This window comes from Perna viridis, chromosome 2 (assembly GCF_037379345.1).
Source record: "Perna viridis isolate PV_CMFRI_1.1 ecotype Kerala chromosome 2, ASM3737934v1, whole genome shotgun sequence".
Lineage (NCBI taxonomy): Eukaryota > Metazoa > Mollusca > Bivalvia > Mytilida > Mytilidae > Perna > Perna viridis.
Window position 1 is genome coordinate 24,761,860 of NC_142446.1, and position 15,216 is coordinate 24,777,075.

Below are 15,216 nucleotides of genomic sequence, written 5' to 3' on the forward strand. Positions count from 1 at the left end.
TGTTTCTTTATCAAAATGTTGATAGGATACCAGGTACATAGAGCTAGTTCAACTTACCTTGAAACCTGAAGAACAGTAAAATCACTAAAAAATACAAATACACATATTAGCTACACAAATGGTTAATTAAGTGAAATACAGTATTCATGATAGTAATATAAAATTTGCAGGTACATGTATAACAATAGTTTCACCCATAATGAAGTATTTACAAACAGCACAAACACAAATCCAAGACGGGAAAGGTGTCATGGCCATCGCTACTATACGTCACCTAAGTTAAATGATGTCTCCATAGACGGTCTCCTTCCTTTCATACAAAAACCTCTTGCACTTCATCACATTAAAACCAAACTTTATTCTATACCTCTCACTGTACTACACTCCCTTTACAAAACAAGTCTTGACACTCCTGTTTCCGAGCCCCACCTCATCATAATACAGAGTTGTTGCTATCATTTTGGATATTGGTTTCCACACTCTTTAAACCATTTTGTGTGAAAAGTCAAGATGAAGAAAAACAATCATTTCATCCACTACTGTTTGCCAACAATGTTATAAATGCAATTAGTTTGGCTAACATCCTCCATCACAAACACATTACCAACAAAATCCCCCATATTTCAAAGACAAATCCATACCAGTTATTTCATATTCCTGTACTTCATCCATTGCATCCAGAATTTTCAATTATAGAAGGCTATTGCAGAACCTCGAGATTGAGGACTTCAAGGCTAAACTACCTGACTGTTCTTGCAAAAGCTCTCCATTTAAAAAAGGTTCATCTGGTCACGTCGGTACGGGAGATTTAACCATCATCGAAAATGAATCTCTGTGTACTATTCTTTCTAAAAGTCCCAAGTATCATGAACCACGCTCCATAAATTGGAATTATAAGTTTAAAGTTCTTATGCAGGGTTCGACATTAACGGTTGCCCGATTTCCCGGGGCAAGTAAATCGCCGGTCTGGGCAAGTAAAAACGACATCAAAGTTGCCCGACTGGGCAAGTGAAAAAAATATGTGCCCAAATTACATTATTTCTGATCATCGCAGCTCAAAAACATCGAAAATTACTTCTGTATAGTTCGCCGTTCTTCCCGACCTTGCTGACCTAGATTATCATTGGATAGTTTTCTGATTTTCCCTTTGCCAAAAATAGATCGTATGATATTAATGTCGACCAATCGGATGTGTCCAATTGTACATCTATTTTCGTTTTCCAATTGAACATCGCGATTTATTTATGGAATTTCTTACTTTGGAAAACTGTAAGAAATCTGTATCGAAAACTTTGAAAATATGAGAGAAAAAGAGAAATAAAATTCTATTGAAGATAGTTATTGTTGTCCATTTGTTAAACTAAAGATGTGAAATAAAAACTCCTCACATGAATACTTGTAATTTCTTTGCTTCTTGTTTTACCCCTTATTCCCGCAAAAAATATGACGGCTTTTCGATTTATTTGGCTTGCAATTAATCAGTTCTCCCCAAGTGTCGAGGGAGTAAGCATGGCCAAGCAGGGGACACTTGACTGTTTTGGGGTAACTGGGGTCCCCAAAATTCCACAGAAAATACAAAAGCTGACTATGAATTAAAACGAAAACGTGGGTTTAATGATGGATGGCTGAAAGACTTTGATGGCATTGTTGATTCTGAAAATGGCATGATCTGCACTGTCATCTGCATTATAGTTGAACAGTTTCTTGCCATCCATGTCTTATTAAACAAGAGTTTCTGGTTTAAACACTATATAGTGACACAAAGTTCCGGGCAAGTATTTCAATATTTTGGGCAAGTGAATCACATATGTCACTTGCCCGACTGGACAAGTGAATATAAAAGTTAACGTCGAACCCTGAATAAGATGCCGTCGAGGACTATACAAGAAAATGGATAAAATGAGAAGAAGAAGACATTGATTCTCTGTCAGAGTGGTTAAAGGCTGTGAGATCTTTAATTTTGAAATTAATGAAAGTTTTAAGTAGGTCAATGAGTGCCAAGGCTACATCAGTTTTCAAAGACCCCGATGTAGCAAAAACATTGTCTACTATACATGCCAAATATGTTGTCGTACCAGCAGACTAAGCCTAACATTGCTTTTGTCTGCAAAATGTTTTACATCCAATGTTCATTATCTGAGGTTGACGTAGAAAATATCAGCAGTGATAAGACCTATCCTGCTACCACACTCTCCAAAGAAGAGATTGTGGAATATCATAAATCTGTGTTATCCTCTTTTGGTCTCTCTACCAAGGATGATGATTGTGATTTAGCTGGATCTGCAAAATGTACCACCAAACCTCTTTCAAAACTTTTAACTTCTATACTCACAACTGTCAAAGAGGGTCTGCAGTCCTACCACAACAATTGTTACTCCCATAGTGGTATTAATTCAATGTGGACCCTGAAAAATTTGAAAGATCTTTTGGAGACAATCAGTTCAAGTCTATTATCTGAAAATAAAAGCATTAAAACCTATGATTTTTCAACACTGTATACTTCTATTCCTCATACTCAGTTAAAATCCTGACTTAAAAACATTATACATTATACATGCTGTTTTTCCAAGAAAGATGGTACACCTAGATACAAATATATAGTTCTTGGTAGAGATTCCTCATACTTTGTAAGAAATAATTTCAATTCATTTTCCATATATACAGAGGAAGTTGTTTATAAAATGCTGGAATTTTTAATCGACAACATATTTGTCCAGTATGGTGAACGTGTTTTCCAACAAACGGTTGGCATTCCAATGGGAACAAATTGTGCAGTATAAGTCTTATCACCGCTATTATTTTCTACGTCTACCTCTGATATTAACATTGAATTTAAAACATTTTGCAGACAGAAACAATATTCGTCATGTATAGTAGACAATGTTTTTGTTTGAGGATGTTAGCCAAATTAATTGCATCTATACCTTTGTTGACAAATGGTAGTGGAAGAAATGATTGTTTTTCTTCATCTTGACTTTTCACACAAACTGGTTTAAAGAGTCTGTGAAAACCAATATCTAAAATGATGGCAACAAGTAAGTATAATGATGAGGTGGGGTCAGAAACAGGAGTGTCAAGACTTGCTTTGTAAAGGGAGTGTAGTAGAGTGAAAGGTATAGAATAGAGTTTGGTTCTAATGTGATAAAGTCCAAGAAGTCTTTGTATGAAAGAAAGGAGACCACCTATTGAGACATCATGTAACTTAGGTGACATATAGTGGCGATGGCAATGACTCCTTTCCCGTCTTTGAGTTTTGTCAAATAAATTCATCACATTTATGCTATTGTTAAATTGGCTTGAAAGGTTTCCTATACTTTTGACGTTGTCATTGCAACAGTAAGGTATTGCAGTACCTAGTCTGTGTATCAAGTACTCCTCTCCTTCCCTATGATAGTTTTTACTTAGAACAGGACTGTTCATAGGATGGTAATTTTTTTCTAAAGTACGAACTTTCATAGAGAGGATTTTACAGCCTCTGGCAGTCATCTTATTTGATAAAGCAGAACAAAAATTTTACCACATCCTTGATTTGTCTCTTTATTATTTCTACCTAGTTATATATACACGTATAAAACATATTTGTTTCCCCATAGGGTTTTTATGGCAACTTTGAGTGGTTGCAGCCACCAAGCCACTCGAGCCACACAAAAATTAAATTCATGTCATTCACTCTGTCAAATTTCAAAACATTGGCACCTGATTTCAGAGGGGTTGATCTTCAACATTTGGTCAATCAGAAGTTTGATTGGACATCTTGTTTAATCAAGCAGAACAAAATGTGGAATTTTTGTAGAGGCTCTTACATACATTAAATTTACCAAGTTTGCTTAAAATTTGTCAAGGTATTTCTATATAGTTGAGCTAACTGTGAAAAGTTTACGGACAACAGATGTCTGACACAAATTGATAGCATAAGCCAGGGACCTTTACTCCAGGTGAGCTCAAAAAAATAAAATAATTTAATTGGAATATCTTTCAATATTTTCACTGCCCCCAACCACAAGAAATTGGAAACATCTCAATAAATCAAAGTTATGGACAATGTGTGTAATGTATTTTAGTAGACTGGTTCATAGCAAATACAATATTGAAAGACTTTTGATGTTATCAATTGGAACAAATATGTACCTAAAAGTACATGTGACAGTGAAATAATACACTATAATAATGCCACATTAGACCTAGTAGAATTACAGGGCATAGGGGGACCCCTATCCAAATTTTTTTACAATGCCTTAGGTACTCAGTTGAACTTACAGCATTCATCAATATATGCTCTTTTTAAGCAATTTTTTTGTCAAAAAGTAATTAAGGGAACCAAGATTCTAGCAGAAATTTAAAGTATGTAATCATGGAACAAAGACCAGACATGGAAAACAGAAATACACAACAAAGAACATAACATAACCAAAATAATACATACAAAATTACAAAAACAAATGAGCAACTCCTACGCCATTGGAAACTGGGAGCATGGACCAGGTGCACCGGTAGGATAAGTGTCCTCTGCTTTTCTAGAAACCTCTGCCCTACCAGTTGCTCATTAAAACATGGTAACAAAACATGATACTTTTATTAACTTAATTGATAGGGCATGGTTTGCCAGATGAGCGATTCAGGCTCTTCCCTTATGTTATTAACATTAGAGTCAATAGAGAAAAAATAGCGATAAATTCAAATTGGTTTAATTTAAATACAAGAGGCTCCCAGGAGCCTGAATCACTCACCTGGTTAAAGTTTGTCTTTCAAGGGCAATAAATTTAACAAGTTGTCCAACAATTTGGACTCAAGAAGACTTTGGAAGGACTGTCATAAGGATCATTTCAGTGACAGAAAATTTCTTTCTGTTATAGTATTCAAGATATTGGTAGAAAACTGTAAAAAAAAAGAAGTCATTTTTCATCTTTCAAGGACAATAACTCTTACAGGAGTCACCTGATAATTTTGATCCCCGATGACTTTTGAAGGCCTTATAATAAGGGTCATTTCAGCTATAGAAATAATTTTGCTAAACCCAACTGTTTTGGAGATACTTGTGAAAAACTATTGTCTGACCCCTATGTTCTATTTTTAGTAACAGTAGCCATGTTTTTTGACAGATCAAAAATCCCCACAACAGTTCTATGCAGGATACCCCAAGGAACATTCAAACCAAGTTTGGTTCCAATTGGTCAAGTAATTACATTAACTAGAGGCTCAAAAGAGCCTGAATCACTCACCTGGTTAACCATTTGCTTATTTGAAAAACTTGAGGAATTAGACAGGCTAAGTTAAAATCAACTAAATTGTCAAATGCAGGAAATGCTTTTAATAGCATTTTCATGATCTGCACCAGAATTTTGCTAAAGGCAACAATTTTTGAATTATTTTCAAAAACCTGTCTTCCAACCCCTAAGTTCCATTTTTTGTATAGGCAGCCATATCTATTCATGGATTAAAAATCAGAAGTCATTTTGAGCACAATACACTAAAGAACTATTATGCTTATTTTCATCCAATGATCTTAAATGGTTTTAGAGAAAAAGATTTTCAAAGTTGCACATGCAAAAAAATGCAAAAAAAACTGTTTCATGGGCCCTAACTCCTACGTCAGTTGACAAATTGTTTTAAAAATTTCAGCATAGGTCCATCTCATGATGCAGAACAATATTACCCTTTTGCCAGAAATTTGCTAAAGGCAACGGTTTTTGAGTTTTTTGCAAAAAATCTCCCTTCTAAGTCCTATGTTCTATTTTTAGTAACTGCAGCCATGTTTTATTCATGAATCTACAATCCCAACAGTCATTTTGTATGGGATACCCTAGGGAACATATATGCAAACTTTTACTGAATGCTGTGCAATGGATTTTGAGAAGTTGCACATGCAAAAAGATGCTGAACAATATTACCCGAACACCCAGCCAGAAATTAGCTAAGGCAACAGTTTTTGAGTTATTTGTAAAAACTGCCATCTGACCCCTGTTTTATTTTTAGTAATGGTGGCCATGTTTTTTCATGGATCAAAAATCCCAACAGTCATTTTGTGCAGAACACCCTAAGAAACAAACATGCCAAGCTTAAAACCTGTCAGTCTAGTAGTTTCAGAGGAGAAGATTTTTGAAAGAAATAACATTCAAAATAGCAAAAAAAAGTCGAAAAAGGGCAAAAACTCCAACATGGCTTAACATATCAAAATGAAAATTTGACCACAGATAGATCTCATCATGCTGAACACTTTTACTCCTGTCAGAATTTGGCTTCCGGTAAACCTAACGGTTTTGGAGATATATGTGAAAAACTACTGTCTGACCCCTATGTACTATTATAAGTAATGGCAGTAAATGAGAGCAGTATCAAGGAATTCACATTGCAATAACAAACAGACCATTCCAAAAAAATTAATACACTCTGCAACTTGGTTGACTGGATGTATAAAATGACATGTGTAGTGGAATGATTTTATTATTTAGAGTGAATGAGGCTCAACTTAGTTAATCAGTACCTACTACAGCGGAATAGTCATTACACACACATTCAATTTCAAAATTCCCTTTTCTTTATTTCCCTCTTTAAATTGACAATTACTTTGTGTTGGCCTACAAATGCCTTTCTATAAGTGTACTGCTTGTTCAAATCAAAACCTTTATGAAATGTTTATCAATTATATCATACATGCACATGTATTTGTATCTCCATTCTGATATGGCATATGACCTTTCCTTTTTTAAAGTTCCTAAATAGTCGTATTTGAATTAATATGTAAAGGGGCAAAAATAATGATTGGCAACACCAGGTAGTGTAAAAATTCAAAATGTAAAGGTTCCTAGATTTACCTGATACATTATATGGTAAGTATGTACCATTATATAAGAATTTTGTGCTCAAACAATAAATGTTACTGACTGAAGGAGATATAATACAGACATATGACAGCATTAACATATCAATCAATACTTTGCAGAGATATGACAATTCCACCAATTTTGTGCCAAACAGACTAAGTCACTTACCTATCAGGATAAACAAAATCATAACTATCACCATAGAAACATAAACTCCACTTATTTCTGTAATAAAAAACAGTGTTGTTTGTCAAAATATGTACATGTACAGGATATTTGTTCAAACACAATAAAATGCTTGGCAGGGTGCAGCTTCATACAACTGCAGAAGTTGAACCCTGAACAGCTGGGCCAAGTATGGATTCACCATTCAATCTTAATACAGATTTGAATTGATTGTGATTATGGTTAAACATCTGAAACAGGATAAGAATTGACTGGAAATGAAGTGGTTACTTTTTGGCCCCTTGTTCCTAAATGGTTTCAGACAAGACCTCAAAATCAATCCCAACCTTCCTTTTGGCGTTTGGCACCTTATGGTATAACCTCAAAGCAATCAGATCCCCATCTCTAGATTTTCCATAAAAAATATCAGGTTCCCATGGAACGACGATGGACGCCAGTGATGGCATAAGGTGAGCTGAAAGTAGCAAAAAAAAAAATGTCAAAAAGGGGCAATAACTTAACAGATTAAAATGAAAATTTGACCACAGATAAATCTTTTTTTAATGGTGAGAATATACGCCTATTATATGACTTAATGCACCATCTGGAAGAGAACAATCAAGAAGGACTGTTGTTAATGATAGATTTTGGAAAGGCCCTTGATTCTTTTGAATGGTATTTTTTGGAAAAAACTTTGAAAAGTTTTAATTTTGGTCCATCTATTTGTAAATGATTTGAAATATTTTATAGTGAAGCATCAAGCTGTGATAAATAATGAATATTTGTCTGATTTTTTTCAATTACAACGAGGTTGTAGACAAGGAGACCCATTGTCTTCTTTTCTTTTTCTATTAGGTGTAGAATTGTTGGCCATGAAGATAAAATCAAACCCCAATATAAGGGGGGTCTTAGAAGAAAACACAGTCTTTACTCAGTCAATATGTTGATGATACTTTTCTTATGCTATATGGAAGTGAAACTTCTTTGAAGGAATCACTTGACTGTTTAGATCATTTTAGTGATGTGTCTGGTTTAAGGATGAATGCATCCAAAACTTGTGCTGTTCGGGTGGGAATCATGAGTTATTAAAATTTAAAACTTTGACCAGATAAAAACTTAAATTGGTCTCTTTCAAATTTCAAATTGATTTTTCACTAGATTTGGAGAGTATGACTGAACTGAACTATGCAAAGAAAATAAAGGAATTAGCAGGTATATCAGAAAGTTGGCAGCATCGAAAACTGACACTATTGGGCAAGATTACTATTGTCAAGTCCCTTGCACTTCCTAAATTAGTACATCTGTTAACTGCTTTACCCAATCTTAGTGAAAAAGGGTAAGGGAGATAAACTTGATGTTCTATAGCTTCATATGGAGTAATAAACCAGATAAAATAAAACATAGCACTCTTATTGGTAAAATAAACCAGGGAGGACTACAAATGATTCCTCTAGAGTCATTCACCTAGCTGGATAAAGCGATTTCTTTCCAACACAGACGGTAGTTGTCAGAAAATTCTTTTAAAATTGTTAAAACCCTATGGAGGAGAGCGACTGATTTATCTGAAAAAAGACAAGTTAAAAGATATTGTTCCAAAAATAAAAAATGACTTTTGGAGGGATGTTTTGTCTGTTTACAGGGAGTAAAGCCTTACACTGATAATAATGTGGAAGATTTACTGTCGTTGGATGTGTTCATCGCTTATATGACGTCATTGACAAGCAGTCAAGGGATTCTGCACTTCTGCCAAATGCAACAAAATCCAGGATATGCCAACTTTTAACGATATTATAGTCTACTTGCAAATATTCCTAAAGATTAATAAGATTATGAATTTATCTTTACAAAGAATTTTGAAATGTGAAGAAAGTTTAGATATTGAAATAGTTGATTGGTCTGAATATTTTGTTATTGTGATAAAAACATGTAGATTCCTACCATACAACTTTCAGTATAATTTTTACATAGAATTATTCCAACAAATAGTTTTTGTATAAAACTTCAGGAATCCAAGTTATGCATCTTCTGTAAAACTGATGAGGAAACAGTAGAACATTTATTTTATAGTTGTAGAGTGACTCATCAGTTCTGGAAATTCTTTCATAATAAGATTAAGTTATTTTTTTGTGAATTGTACACTTAATTAAGTTAACTTTCTCCTTGGTTATATCAAGGAATTACCTTTGCTAAATTTATTGTTTTTCATTGCAAAAAAGGATATTTATAAATGTAAATTAAATGAAACTTTACCAAACATTACTGGAGTTCAGTGCAAAATTGAGCAATATAAATCATTCAAATATCACATAGCAATTAAAAATGGTAAACTTTTTAAAACCATTCTACAGTCTGCTCTTTGACTGCATTCCAATCTTTGCATTAATGATCATATAGAGTGCCAGAAATAATGTAATACATTTTGGTCAAATCTTTCTAATGAACTTTGACCTCAGTCAGATGAAAAAGTAGTACTTGACAGACATGACCAGTAAATTCCAGCCTATACTCAAGTGAAGTGAAAATATATAATTCCCATTCTCATAATTTCATTTTCGGCCATTTAGAGTTAGCTGTATCCTGAAAAATGATATGGCCTGAGCTACAGCAAAAAATGATAGTTAAAACTAGAAGCCCTGTTTGTCACAAGAGCCCTGCATCATTTGTTTGTAGTAATTTTTTTTAGTAAATCAAAATGTGTCTATTAGACGCTAATAAGCCCCCAATCGCTAGATTTGCCAAATTAAGAACATGTTTATTTTTGTATGGCTGTGAAACATGGAAAATGACCAAAGGAGATGAAAAACTACTAGACACATTCCAACACAAATGTCTCAGATACATATACAAGATCTACAGGCCTAAAAGATAAGTAATGAAAATTTGAGAGAACAAGCAAAAGTGGAAACAATCAGCCACCAAATAAAGACCAGAAGATGGAAATGGTTAGGCCACGTATTACGAATGGACAATTCACACCCAAGAACTGCACTGATATGGAAACCAGAAGGACGAAGAAAAAGGAAGGCCAAAAGAAACCTGGCAGAGAATCATACAGAGAGAAAGACACAATATGGGATTAGGAACATGGACATAGGCAACAAGATCAGCTCAAAATCGTGAAAGATGGAGAAGACTCGATTACAGCCCTAATCTCCCTCAGGAGAAAAGGAATTAAGCCAAGTTACTTTTGTATGAAGACATGGTTTGCAGATTCAGAAAGGTTATGTACTATTGGTTGATGCAGTAAATATTTGGTATGTTAGACTAAGCACTGCAACAATACTTGCTATGAGAAAAAGAGGACTGATGGACGGACTGATGGACACATACAAAAATGTTAATACCCCCAATAACAAATCCCTAACTTTGTTGCTTGGGGTATATTTCCAACAAAAATTACGAAGTCCAACTATCACCCAGTTCCGTAATATTTCACAATCGAGATCCTTGCACACCATCACTATGTGTAGAAACATCCTGCAAAAATTATTTTATAAGTAGTTCAAAAACTACAGGAGGAGATAGCTGGACAAGCCATAATCCACATATTTCTGAGTAAAATGACTAAGTCTTAAACTACCTAGTCGAATTTTGCCGTTCAAAGGCATCAAATTTAACAAAAAGTTGTCCAACAATTTTGACTCAAGAAGTGTTTGGTAGGGCTTATCATAAGTATCATTTCAACAATTGGAAGTTTCTTTTAATTTATCATAGTTTCCAAGATATTGACTGAAAACTATTAAAAAAAAGTCATTTTTCCCCTTTCAAGGGCAATAACTCTTACAAGGAGTCATCTGACAACTTTTATCCCTGAAGACTTTTGTAGTCCTAATAAAAAGAATCAGTTCAGCTATTGAAAGAATTGGGCTAAACCTAACGGGTTTGGAGATATATGCAAAAAACTATTGTCTGACCCCTATGTTCTATTTTTAGTAACGACTGCCATGTTTTTTGACGGATCAAAAATCCCTACAACAGTTCTATGTAGGATATCCCAAGGAACATTCATACAAAGTTTGATTTTAGGTGGTTAAGTAGTATCAGAGGAGAAGATTTTTTGAAAGAAATAACATTACAAATAGCAAAAATCATTCAAAAAGGGCAATAACTCCAACATGGCTTAACGGATTTAAAACAAAATTTGACAAAAAATAGATCTCATCATGCTAAACATTTTTACCTGTGTCAGAATTTAGCTAAACCTAATGGTGTTGAAATATATGCAAAAATCTGCTCTCTGACCCTTATGTTCTATCTTTAGTAACAGCGGCCATGTTTTTCAATGAATCAAAAATCCCCACATCAGTTCTATGCAGGATATCCCAAGGAACATTCATAACAGGTTTGGTCTCAATTGGTCAAGAAGTGTCAGAGGAGAAGATTTTTGAAAGAAATAACATTAAAAACAGCAAAAATATTTGAAAAAGGGCAATAACTCTAACATGGCTAAACGGATTAAAACCAAAATTAGACCAGAGATAAATCTCATCAAGCTGCAAGTAGGCATAGTTTCGGCAAGCTCTGGCATAACGTATGAGTTGTGATATGAACACTCCATACGCAGGTGCTGAAGGGATGTTGCCACAGATGAAAGGAAAGTTGACAATTCTGAATGATTAGTCATCATGTTTGTCGTAAAGTTTGGTCAATAGTTTTCCTTTACCATCGATTTCTAAGTGTAGGTCAAGATATGAGGCTGACCTCACAGTGTCTGTAGTATCCTTTATCTCAAGTTCTTCGGGGTAGATGCGATGTATCAAATCCCCGAAATTAGGATTATTTAAAGATAATATGTTATCTAAATAGCGGAAACTGAGATGAAAGGATCTTCAAATCCACAAAATTAGGATTGTTTAAAGATAATATGTCATCTATATAGCGACAACTGAGATTAAAAAGTAGGTACCCTTGACAACATGAAATGATTGAAAATGGCTTAAGAGTTGGATTTTCATTCAAATTAAAAAAATAATAATTATGAACCCATTTCCCCAAATAGAAATCAGGCTACAAAAAAGTTAATTGTTGGATTCTGCATATCACACAAATATTTCATGCTTCAATTTCAATCAAAAGAGTTTCTACATCCATATTGTGCATTGTGTTTTTTTAATAAGATAAACTGAACTATTGACTTTCATTTAGGATAATGGCCCCCCATTGGTACATTTCAATTTCCAATTTGATTAAGGGTAACAACAAAATTACAAACACTAGTCCGATACATAATCAAGTCAAGTCCAAAATAAATCCGGCAAAATAGACATTACACCACCAGAGCAGCTGGTCCTGCAATGGCCCTGACTTTTCAAAGGTGTTTCAAACGAAATGGTGGGTTAAATCTAGGTTTTACAGCGAGCGAATATTCCCTCTTCTATTGCAGCATGAATATACCAGTGGTGATTAAATAGCATTTGCATTCTATTGCATCATTATCTGTAAATCAGCGGTCGCATCAGCACTAAGAAAATTTACAAAAAACAATCATTACTAATTATTTTAGTAGAAACTGAGTATTTTTCAACCAAGGACTGATATCTAAAAAGAATTTAGTAAGAGACCTTAAGGGATGCATTTTCTCAAACCCTAATTCAGGAGTCTCTTACATAGATGTTTATGACATTCGTTTTTGAAGATCAGAATAATTAGTATTAATAGCCTAGCAAATTAATTGTGAAATAGACACATCAAATGCAGGAGATGAAGGTCTATTGCTGCACAGGTAAGGGAAATTTATGATATTAAAATTAAAGTTGTCTGTTTTATCATAAATATTTGTGCTAAGACATCCACTGTTGTCAAATTCGAGATGTAGGTCCAAAAAATGATGCAGCCTTCTTTACCTCTAGCGCTGGTGAATATATTGACGGTAACCATTTACCAAAAGAAGTGTTGATGATGGACAATACATCATCAATATATTTGTGTGTAAAGTTAAAGGATTTAGCATTTTATATTTATTCTTTACCAGATTCTGAAGAAATTCAGTCTTGTATGAATATAAAAACAAATCAGCTAGGAGAAGAGCACATGGGAATGTCAACTTGCTGTTAGAAAATAGCTCTTCCAAATGTGACAAATATGTTATCATATATCAAATATGTAATAAAAGAGTTCTGACTGATCACATTAATTTGTGATTACTTTGCACACGTCAAAATTCATCAAAATTAAAAGCATTATCATCAATTCTCCCCTAAGTCAGTAAAACAGGAAATATTGTCCGCCAGGACCTAAATCTGTAAGTGCAGTATAAGACCACTAGCTTAGGTAGTACACCAAATATCAAGTGGCTGTGATCAGCAGTTCCTAAGAAAAATTTAATAAACTAAGTTGTTAAGCAGAAAGTAGCTGCCTGGCAGGACTGAAATGGTTTAATGCAACATCATACCAAATATCAAGTGGCTGTGATCAGTAGTTCCTGAGAAAAATGTTATGAAAGTTCTGGTTCATGAATTGACAGACAGAGCTGAAATAGTATACCCTTCTTCTTCAGTGGGAGTATAAATACAACTGCAATAGCAGATTGTTAAATGATAAATGAACATGAACTTAAAGAAAGTTTACCTGTAAAAGTTGTAGTCCAAAGGGTTGGCTGAAGCTGAATGGGTATGGTTGGTTTAACATCAGGTGGCCCCACTGTACTAAAAAATAAGTGTGACAATGTAAATCTAAGTCATCATGACCATATTAAAATGGGCACAATTTATTTTTATTTCATTAGAAACCAATGTGGCACTTTTTGGGGTTGAAATGAACAGTATTTTGTTTTTGTTTTGTTTTTTGGGGGTTTTTTTGGGAGGGGGAGGTTGGAGTTTTGAGTAATTTTTAACCCCAGATATTTTTTGGTCAGCTCTCTGAAGGTTTTTTTTGGAGGAATAATTTTGTAGTCTTACTTTGAAAGCAGTGAGCAGATACTGGTTTGTAGTTTTCAATGTTTATTCATACAAGTGTGTCTAGATTACCATGAAAGTAATTTTATACGTGGGGTCCCAATTTTCGTGAATAGGCCAAACCATGAAATTTGGTTCCCAACAAAAATGAGATTACCATTGATGTGTATAATGAAAACCTCAAAACCACAAATTCAAGAATCCACAAACTTGTGTTTCTTCTCTAATCCACGAAAATTAGTGTCCATGAATTACAGTAATTTCACAGTACTTTCCTGATTGGAAGCATAGTGATAAACATAAAAAAACACCATGTTGCACGCTACATTATGCTAAGAATAGCCCCACTTAACCTGGGAAAGGGAGACACTGAGTCGAAAAGTGAACAGGTTGTAGATGAGCAAAGAAACTTGAAAAAGGGAGACACAGTACAAGACATCATGAGAAAGCAATATACCAAATATCTAAGCATTCCTTCCTATCGAAGCCCCGAAATCTGTTACGAAAATTTTCAGTATGCATCACCTAAAAATAACTCATAAACAGGGAAGTGGAAGAGCGAGGAACCTGAAAAGTGGATACACGGGACAATTCAAAGAATTGGAGAAAAGGAACAAAAAAAGTATTTGCGATAACAATAATAACACTGACTTGACATGAAATTAAAAATTAATTCATGGATGAGGTTTTAAGGCAGAATACCCTATGAACATTCATCCTAATTTGGTACTACTTAGTCTTGTGGTGTCAGAGGAGAAGAGTTTTGAAAAATTGTTAATGACAGAAAACAACATACGCCCTTCGGGCCAGATGATTTAAAAGCTGCTTCACAGCTCTCAATGATTGGGGTAAGTATTGACAAACCCTTCAAATTTTATTGAGCTCTGAATGTGGATTTTGATTAAACATTAGGTACAGGATAAGGGTTTGAATAGAATCAAAATGGCCTCTTTTGGTCATTAATTCATAATTAGTACAAGTCACAACCCCCTAAAATCAATCCCAGTGTTCCTTTTCAAGTATGAAATTTCAAATGATTCTTTTACTTTTACTTTAGAAATTGTCTGGATATCAGAAATAGGTTTGTATCTAGCCCCTCATTCATTAACAGTTTAAATCCTAACCCCCAATCTAAAGTCTATAGGAACAAAGCTGACACAGTCCAATTATTGCAATTTTTTCCATTCGTTTTGGTATTAAGTGTAACTGCAGTTACACTTCATATCTAAAGACAAAACACAACTGATGAATAATTTTACAAATGACAAGATAAAGGTTAGAAATGTCACCTTTAATTGTTTAGCTAAAGGTCAATTTACTTATTAAGAAGTTCATAA

The 15,216-nt window shown here is 34.2% G+C and overlaps 1 protein-coding gene across 2 annotated transcripts in view; it reads right to left on the minus strand.

Annotated features, from left to right (window-relative positions):
- Positions 1-258: 258 nt before the first annotated feature.
- LOC148624197 (uncharacterized) overlaps positions 259-15,216 on the minus strand; it is a 31,929-nt gene continuing 16,971 nt past the window's right edge. The window contains exons 5-8 of one of the 2 annotated variants that reach the window (XM_088566764.1): positions 13,554-13,630; positions 6,990-7,046; positions 2,925-3,017; positions 259-2,454 (exon numbers count right to left, since the gene is read on the minus strand). In XM_088566764.1, the coding sequence (XP_088422890.1) occupies positions 2,372-2,454; positions 2,925-3,017; positions 6,990-7,046; positions 13,554-13,630 (310 nt within the window). In that variant the 3' untranslated portion in view covers positions 259-2,371. Of the gene's footprint in view, positions 2,455-2,924; positions 3,018-3,994; positions 4,876-6,989; positions 7,047-13,553; positions 13,631-15,216 lie in introns of those variants that run through there. The other variant, XM_088566765.1, reaches the window with a different exon arrangement.